At 41.4% G+C, this 9,761-nt stretch overlaps 1 protein-coding gene across 1 annotated transcript in view; it reads right to left on the bottom strand.

The window, feature by feature from the left end:
* CDC73 (cell division cycle 73) overlaps positions 1 to 7,089 on the bottom strand; it is a 91,761-nt gene extending 84,672 nt beyond the window's left edge. Inside the window, exons 1-3 of the mRNA XM_059041488.2 lie at positions 6,898 to 7,089; positions 4,338 to 4,443; positions 1,317 to 1,386 (exon numbers count right to left, since the gene is read on the bottom strand). Coding sequence (XP_058897471.1) covers positions 1,317 to 1,386; positions 4,338 to 4,443; positions 6,898 to 7,028 — 307 coding nt within the window. The 5' untranslated portion in view covers positions 7,029 to 7,089. The remainder of the gene's footprint in view (positions 1 to 1,316; positions 1,387 to 4,337; positions 4,444 to 6,897) is intronic.
* Between the last annotated feature and the right edge of the window lie 2,672 nt (positions 7,090 to 9,761).

Consider the following 9,761-nt stretch of genomic DNA (forward strand, 5'->3'; position numbering starts at 1 on the left):
TGCGCAGAGGAAGACTGGGAGAGGATGAGGGCACAGAGACAGGCAGAAGCACAATTGCGAAGCTCAGGGAAGGAGGATGAGCTGTACTCTAACTGTGACGGGAAGCCACAGGATGGCCTTGAGCAGGTGGGTGACACAATCAAGTTCCGATGCTTTTTCAAAAACAGGTCCCTCTGAGTGGTGAGCAGAGGCTACACTGCAGGAAACAGTGGAGCGAGGACCTTCAGGAGGGCTGCACAATGGTCTAAAGAGGAAGGTGGAGCGGGGTGGGTGTATGAAGGTAAGAAGCTGTCATACTTTCAAAGGTAAAGAAAGGCCTTGCTGATGGAATGGACGTGAGCTGTGAGAGAAGAGAAATCAAAGATTTCTCTAGGGCTGGTGGCCTAAGCAACTGTATGAATGGGGTACCATTTACTGAGACGAGAACACTGGGAGAACAGACTTGCTGCTTCCGTTCTGTCGGCAGGGAGAAGGGAAGGAAGGGCTCGGCACTCTATTTTGGATATGTTACACTTCAGACACCTGTTAAACATCCAAGGGAAGACGCTGACAGTGAACTTGTAAATGTGAAGCGCAGGAACACGTCAGTGTTGGAGATAAGGAAGCCAGAAAGAAAAGTGGGGTGGACAGTGAGCAGAAGCCGAACCCCAAGAGTCTGGGGCCCCAAATGCCAAGTCAAGAAAGGCTTTTCCAAAAGGGAGCAAGCAGAGTCATCGGTATCACCGGCTGAGAGGTCAAGTTAGCTGTGAAGCGGAGAGACCGAAGGATCTGCAGGTCCTTACGTCAGTGCTGAGCTCGTAAGGGTGATTTGAGTGAGGTGCTGAGGAATAAAGTCAGACTGGAGTAGATTCAAGAGAGAATCAGAGCTAAAGAGGAGGCAGTGACACCACACAACCCTTGCAAAGAATTCTGTGATGAAAAGAAAAAGACCAATGTACCAGTAGAGAGTAGGAAGGTGGGGGACAGGGGAGCTCAAAGAACTTTTTTTAATGACAGAGACCACTGTGTATGTACTAAAGGGAATGGTACAGAAGAAAGAGAACTGACGACGTAAGACAGAGCAGCAATGTGCAAAGGCAGAGTCTCTGAGAGTGTGAAAGGAGATGAAACCCACATGCAGGGAAGGGGTGACTGGCCCCAAGAGTCAAGTGCATCCACTATAACAGGAAGGAGAAGACAGCATGCGGACACAGCTGCAGGTAGGGGAAGTTTTTAGTGGGAATCCACAATCTCTTCCCACTAACTCTTATTTCACAGGGGAAAAAAAAAAGCAACAATGTCTATTTAAGAGTGAGAGCAATTAAAAAATTACTCACATGCTTCACCATTGAGATATCCAAGTAGATCTTTTCGGTCAGGTCTTCTAACCACCGGAATATTTTCAGTCTAAAGTCAAAATTTTAAAATAGATATCAAATCAATAACAATTATAAGAAACTTGGTAAAGATCAACATCCTGTAACATCTGAATTTTATTCCAACATATCTTGATAACATATATTTAGAATCATGTTTTTTAGAAAATAATTAGGCTGAAAGAACCTAATAAAATCTTGACAATTTTTAAGCATATTAATTTTTGGTAACTTTATCCTCAAAATTCCAGTAAGATATACAAAAGATAAGCATTAGAAATGAAACAATAACCCTATCCTCTTTGAAATACTGATTACAGTCTTTTTTGTCCCTTGGCTTATTCTAAGTATTTATTTTTTAATTTTACTCATGATGTTTTGCTTTTCGGGACAAATATCTTTTTAGTCCCATTGCTTGCTCATTTTATTCAAGGTTTCCAAAATGCTTTCTTTTCTCACACCCAAACCAGACCTCCTCCAAATATGGTAACTGAACTGTTTCAAATAAACTAAATGAGTCACTAAAGCTATATTTTCATAATTAACAATAAGTACACGTTCCAACAACATATACTGAGGAAAGGACAGGCTTTTCAATAAATGGTCCTGGGAAAACTGGACAACTACATGCAAAAGAATCAAACTGAACCACTTTCTTATACCAAATACAAACATAAACTCAAATGGATTAAAGACTTAAATGTAAGAATTAAGAAACAATAAAACTCTTAGGAGAAAACATAGGCAGTGTGTTCTTTGATATGAGTCTTATCAATATTTTTTTGGATTTGTCTCCTCAGGCAAGGGCAACAAGATAAAAAAATGGACTACATCAAACTAAAAAGCTTTTGCACCATGAAGGAAACCATGAACAAAATGATAAAGCAAGCTTCTGAATGGGAGAAGATGCTTGCAAACAATATATCCAATGAGGGATTAATATCCAAAATATATAGAGAACTCACACAACTCAACATCAAAAAAGCAAACAATCCAATTATGAAATAACTAAGTTATGGGAATGTAATGTACAGCACAAGAAATATAATCGATAATACTGCAAAAACTCTGTATGATGACAGAAGGTTACTAGACTTATTGTGGTGATTAATTCACAGTGTACATAAATGTTGAATCACTATGTTATACACCTGAAAATACTTTAATTACTGAATATCGACTACATTTTAACTAAAAAAAAGAAAAAAGAAAATGATTTTTAAAATAGGTATGTGTTGCTTAGGCACAGGGAAAAAATCAAGAGATTATACAGAAAAATGTTAATGACAGTTGTTTACTTTCTACACTATGTATCTCTTTTCTTATCCTTGAGTGTGTATAAATTTTGTAAGCGGGGGGGGGGATTGAAAAATTAAATCTGGAAAATATATCTATTGTGCTACATGAGTAGTTTTCCTTTAATCTCCTATATTAGCAATTTGTAAAGAGGGAAGCAAAACAAATAAAACTGTATACTTTAGGCACCAAGTCATCCTTGGGCCATGAATTCAATGAATTCTATCATTACCACAATTTTCACTACCATTTTTATAATGTAAACTAAGGACAAAGAGTACGGGAAAAACATATGGTTACAGGATTATACAGTTATAAACCCTTTGTTACTTTATATAAGCAACAATGAACAAGAAGCCTTACTATCTCTGGCTAATTATCTTATGTTGAGTACTGACTATACTTCACTGCAGCATTCTCCACATGCTCCTCAATGATAGAGATGAACTATATTTAATCACTTAAAATCAATCTGTTTTTTAAAAGTTAGTTTAAAATTTAATTTCTGCTGAAGAGTATAAACAAGAGCCCACCAATTTTTTTTGTGCTTGATTTTAAAAACTAGTCTACATGGAATATCATAAATAGTTAAAATAACTGAATTGATTTTATTTAAATTACTGTGTCTAAGTATTGTAACATACTTCATTACTTGGTTACTAATGAATTATATATACGTTATCACCAACAAAAAAAAGTATGAGTCTATTCACATTAAAATAGGGGCTACGAGTAGGAAAAACTCATTTCAGAAATGGTCTGCTCACAAGAAAGAGCAAATAACACAAAGGAGTTAGGAGAAAACAAAATTTGTAGAACCCTAGACTTTTAGAATTCTGCCCTTTCAATCTGTCAAATATTTAAGAAATATAATAGTTAAATCTTATGTGACCAAAGGTCCTAAGGCCCACAGTTAACAATTACAGAATCAGTTATGTACTACAGCCATTCCCCAGAGACATAATCTAAACCTAAACCAAGTGTCTGGACTATCTTTATTGCCCCCAAATGAATGGACTTATCCAACAAAACATTCTAATTAGTGCCTAATTCAGTTTTTAAAGATCTAATATAAGCTAACATAGCTTTATAAAGCGAGATGCTGATATTTTATCCCACTATTTCCAAAGTCTTAAATAGTTTCACCCTACATATTACTTTTTTCAATACATACTTGACACTAAATATATATTTCTTGTTCAGAAAAGCAGTGTTCATACACTCAGATGCAGAAAGCAGGCATCTTTCAAGCATCTGAAAACAAATGAATTTATCAATTAAGTATGAAAAAAGTTTATAGAATTGATTAAAAATTCATTTAAAAAAGCTGTCTACTAAACTTGGTTCTTTTTGATGCCAAAAAAAATTTTTTTCCTTGCAATTAAACTAGATTTCTGAATATCAAGGTCCTTCCATAGGCTCATAAATTTTTTAAAACATCCCTACAAACAGCTTTGAAACTTCTGTTGTTATAAACATTACCCACGTCTTACATGTAAAAGAATCACAGATTTAAAAAATATGCATAAATCACAGTGATCTATCTAATTTTGACCCACCAGGAGACTTTCATATAGATACAAACAAACTTTTCATTCTTCTGATCGAAAACCCATGATGGAAGTTATCCACACCAAATGATACCAACTATCAAATCAAAAGAGTTTTTAAATGAATTCTACTTACAGCTGCACGTCGTACATAAACAGGATGAGACAGGTGCACGTTATTCAGTAGAAATAAGATAGAATCCAATGTGTAGTACTCTCTGGGTTGGCCTTCCTTCCCAGTCCTGAAATGATTAAGACAAGATTTTTACTCACAATTCTAATACAACTCCTTCGGCTTAATCATGTGTATTAATTTATCTACACTCACTTTGCTATCCAACGACGGATTTAACATAGCTAACAAAGATACACGTAGAGTATGAAATTTAGTAAGTGGAACTGTCATTTGGGCAAAAGGAACACAAACGTAGATAGTGACAAAAAGCAAGAAGTAAGGAAAGCACACCATATTCATACTTTATTACTACACTTTTTAGAATTTGGCCCAATTAGGTTCTGGGCTTTGTCAATAGAGAGAGAAACCGAATCAGTTAAAGAGGATCCATAAGAAAAAACAATCAAACTGATTAAAAGAAGCACAACTGCGACTGGTGCTAAACTTCCAAGAAATGTATCCTGTCTCCTAAGTAAGATACTGCTGAACAACTTTCTTAAACACAACAATTAATTTCAGACATTTGAGTCTTATGACATCCCTCAAACTAAACCAATGACGTAAAACCAAAACTAATTCTACCTGTAATAAAACAATGTCGTCTAGGGGTGCAAGCTCTATCATTGGAAGCACATACTATTATTTGCTCAACAAATGTTAGTGTCCAATCCCACCCTCCTTATTACATTCTCTCCATCTAGAAATATCAACGTGTTATTTAAATTCATCTGAATACCGCCCAACACAAACAGCCCCAAACCTACTTTTCTAGCCTGTTTCCACTTTTCCTCTAAATCAATATATTTCAAACCACACACCACTCATCAATCATTGTACTGTGAAGTATAATATATGAGTCACAACCTGGTATTTCTTTATGATATATAAAAACAAAAAAGAGAATGCACTGAATTCAATAAGGGTAAACTGTTTAATGTTATGTACATGTGTGTATTTACATGTGCACAGAGAATAACAGTAAATGAAAATGTTTGTATTTGTGTGATACACTGCTGTGAAAGTTTGAAATCTACTATTCTAAGCACTCCTTTCTCACTACTTGCTTCAATGAATGGCTGTCAACATTTCCTTTCCAGCTCTCATGCCTTTAACCACACAGTTCCCTCATCCTGGAACACCAAACCCACCATTTCACCCTCAGAATTCCTATCCGTTCCTTAACGCTTATTCATGAGTTCATTCACTTATTCAAGAAAAATCTGTAGCATGTCTACATGCCAAGCACACATCCATGAAACCGTTCCTAACACCCCCAGGTAGAAGTGACTGCTCTTTTAAGAGCGAGAATGAGATTCTTATCAAGTTATGTCTTATCTCCTCTACTCTCATCGAGGTAACCTCCTCTGAGGCAACGACCCAGCTCCTCACAATTTTTCCTAGTTCTCAGTTTGAACAGCCTCAAGTACACAACCATTTTTCAAAGAAAAGCCAATCAGTTAAAAACCCAATCAGCCCCTAGCTCTTATGGGCGGGGCAGAGGGCTCCTAACCTCTTCTAGATTGGCACTGCCCAAATCAAGTTCTTTTCGCCAAGCTCTTAAAAGTTGTTTTTAAAACCCAATCGAATGCAATTCTGCCTGGGCAAATTCCTTTGGAAGAGAAAAAACACAGAAAACTCAGAATGAGTTCTCCATCAACATTTCACAAAGCTAATTAAATCGTAAGCCCTCGAATCCAAAAGATAAAAAATAAAAACCAACCAACTAAACGTCCCCTAGCTTTTCATCAACTCTTCCTAAAGCTCACTGCTTCCACTCCATCAAACAAAATGAGTATGGAAGTTCTGGCCCAGGATTCTAGCTATCCAAATGATACACCACGGAGAGAGACATCACTCAAAAGGCCCCCAACGATTATCAGACATCTCTTCCTCTCTCTATCTTTTTTTTTCGTAATACATATGTATATATCTATTCTTTTTCAGAGTCTTTTCCCATTTACTTTTTCCATTACTCCCTTTCAGCAGTAACTTTCTCCCTGAGGAAACTCCTGCCTTCACCTCCAAAAGATTCTGACTCCTCTTCCAAAGTCACCGAATCTCTTTCCCGTCCTAACTTCAGAGTTGGTTCCCTTCTCTCTGCTTGAGGGAATCGGGAAAGGAAAAGGAACAGATCAGGAGCTGCAAGGGGCCAGCAGAGATAGTTACAGAGCAGCGCGTAGAGAAAGGAAAAACTAAAGAACAAAAAAAAAAGACTTCAGGGCACCCGGCGGTGCGCTCCTTTCTGCACCTATGCACGCAGCCAGCACTCGGCACACAGGGGCAGAAACAAACCCCCACGGCACCCTCCCCCGACGCTCAGAGGATAGACCGCAGCAGACACCTCTCCTCCTGCTCCCTCCTCACCTATAAGTGCAACTTCTGCTCCCGGGAAAACTTTTTCCCCGGAGCACCGGTTTTCCTCCATCCCCAAAGGGAACGGGGGGAGGGGTTCGGAAAGAGGGGGCCCGGGGGCGCCCAACTCTGCCCCGCCGCCCCCCGGCCCCGGCCGCGCCAGACTCACCCCCAAACCACGTAGTTGGTCTTCACATTCTTGGGCCAGGAAAACTCGCCGAAGATCACTTCATCCCCTTTCACCACAATCTCCTTCTTCTGAATGTTGTACTGTCGCAGGACGCTGAGCACGTCCGCCATCTTCGCCCCCCTCGCTGCCGCCCGCCCCGGGCTCCGCCGCCGCCGCGCCCGCCGCCCTCTTCGCCTGTCGCCTCAACCCCCGCCTCGGCCGCCGCCGCCGCCGCCGCGAGCCAACTGCAGCCGCACTGGCAGCGGTCCGCGCCTACGACAGCAGCTGAGGAAGGAGCCACCCAGGCCGCCAAGGACCCCGCGCTAGCAGGCAAGGCCCCGCCGCGGGCTGCCCGCGGAGAACGCCTGATCTCACGCCGCCAGGGCCCCCAGCGCCGCTGCCTGCCGCCAGGAGGCGCCGCGCCCGCCCGGGAAACGCCCCTCCCAGACTCCCACTCGGCGCGGGGCCGAATCCCGTCCAGAAACTCGGAGCGCGGGGACGCCGTGCTCACGTACGGCGCACGTACAGGGAGCACTGCCAGGCGCACGCGCGCGGGGCACGTAACTCATCCTCATCCCCCCGCCCCGCGCGGTGCCTACGCGGCAGGCGACAGGTGCGCGCGCACCTGCGCCGAGGGTCCGGAATCTTCATCCCTAGAGCGCGCACTGGATGCTCCACGACCCACCTGAAGGGTGGCCAGTGGCTCTCGGGTCTCTCCTTTAGCCAGGATGGAGTTTGGCGAGAGATTTACAGAACCGGGATTACCTTCCCAACTAGATCTGACCCGCCTAGCAAATGGTCTCTAGGTCTTAGTGATTAAGCCCCCTTTGAAGGGACGGGTTTAGGGGGAGGGGTTGCTTTGGGGTTGTTTTTTATTACGTGTTTTTGGTAGACTCGCATAGTGAAAAGACCACGTCCAGTGGAGATCAATCCCGGGCACTGGTGTTTGTTAGCTGACTTTTGACCTTGGTCAAGTTACGCACCTTCTTGCAGCATCAGTTGGTTAATGGAGAAAAGGTGAAAGCACCTAGCAAATCATCTAAATATCATAAATGTTGGATCTTCCCTCTCAATTCCTTAGGTGGTGACTTTTTCCATCCTGTCCCCTTTTCCCCGCCAACCCCAAAGGGCTACATTTAAATGGCTCTGTTCCAAGATGCTGATAGAAAAGTTAGAGAACACGAACTCAATTTATTGATAGAAATTCAATAAACTGTGGCCTGTTTACCTTAATTGAAACATATCCCATAGGCCTTTTTAAAAAATTTCTCTTATTATAAGAGAAAGGAAAAGAAGGCAACTTTGTGATTGATGTAACCAAATTCTGTTACCTGCTTTGAAAAGACTCAATTCTCGTTATCTGCCCTGCAGAGACATACATAGAAGAATGTGGTTCATTTTTCTATACACTCTCTAGCCATTTTGCAACTGAATTTGAGAAATTTTGGCTATTCTGCAAATGTTCTCGTTACTATGGTATTTTCCTAAACTTTACCCCAAACACTCAGGTTAAAAAGAATGTTTTTGAGGCTTCCCTGGTGGCGCAGTGTTTGAGAGCCCGCCTGCCGGTGCAGGGGACACGGGTTCTTGCCCCGGTCCGGGAGGATCCCACATCCCACATCCCACATCCCACATCCCACATGCCGTGGAGCGGCTGGGCCCGTGAGCCATGGCCGCTGAGCCTGAGCGTCCGGAGCCTGCGCTCCGCAACGGGAGCGGCCACAGCAGTGAGAGACCCGCGTACCGGAAAAAAAAAAAAAAAAAGTTTTTATTTATCCCCAGCACCATCTACTCTATTTATACTTAGTATCAGAGCACCCAGTACTACTTGACTGCCTCTCCTACAAAACTAAATGACAATAGACCTGTGTCATCCTATCAGAGTGTCTTGCACATTATTTGCCACGTTGTTGGCCCCTTAAAAAAATGTTAAATCAATAAATGTATAGATGAGTTCAAGGAAGTCAAAGTTTTATGATAGATTAGGAGAGTCAACTTCAGTCCCCTCAGAAGATGCTTAATTTTATTCCATAAACAAACAACGATTATCTTACTCCATTCAGGCTGCTATAAGAGAATACTATAGACTAGATGGCTTATAAACAAATTTATTTCTGATAGCTCTGAAGGCTAGGAAGTCCAAGAGCAAGGCGTCTGCAGACTCAGTCAGTGTCTGGTGAGAGCCTGCTTCCTGGTTCATAGACCTTGGTCTTCACATTGCATCCTCACCTGGTGGAAAGAAGAAGGGAGCTCTCTGGAGCCTTTTTTTTATATATAAGTTCCTAGTCAGCCCTCCAAAGGCCTCACTCTTGGTACCATCACCCTGGAGTTAGAATTCCAACATAGGAATTGGTGGACGGGCGTGGGGACGCAAACATTCAGTTTTATAGCAGTGACCAAACAGTCTCTCTTTGGGGATAAATCATGGTTTTTGGAGGGTAATGATTCTATTTTTTTCTTTTCCATTATAGTTTATTATGAGATGTTGAATATAGTTTCCTGTGCTATGCTGTAGGAACTTGTTTATTTTATATATAGTAGTTTGTATCTGCAAATCCCAGACTCCTAATTTATCCCTCCCCCCCTCCCCCTTTGGGAACCATAAGTGTTTTCTATGTCTGTGAGTCTGTTTCTGTATTGTAAATAAGTTCATTTGTATCATATTTTAGATTCCACATGTAAGTGGTATCATATACTGTCTTTCTCTGACTTCCTTCATTTGCAACAAATGGCATTATTTCATTATTTTTTATGGCTGAGTAGTATTCCATTGTATATATCAATATACATACCACACCTTCTTTAGCCATTCATTTAGGTTGCTTCCATGTCTTGGCTATTGTAAACAGTGCTGCTATGAATCT

Source organism: Kogia breviceps, chromosome 1, assembly GCF_026419965.1.
Source record: "Kogia breviceps isolate mKogBre1 chromosome 1, mKogBre1 haplotype 1, whole genome shotgun sequence".
Classification (NCBI taxonomy): domain Eukaryota; kingdom Metazoa; phylum Chordata; class Mammalia; order Artiodactyla; family Physeteridae; genus Kogia; species Kogia breviceps.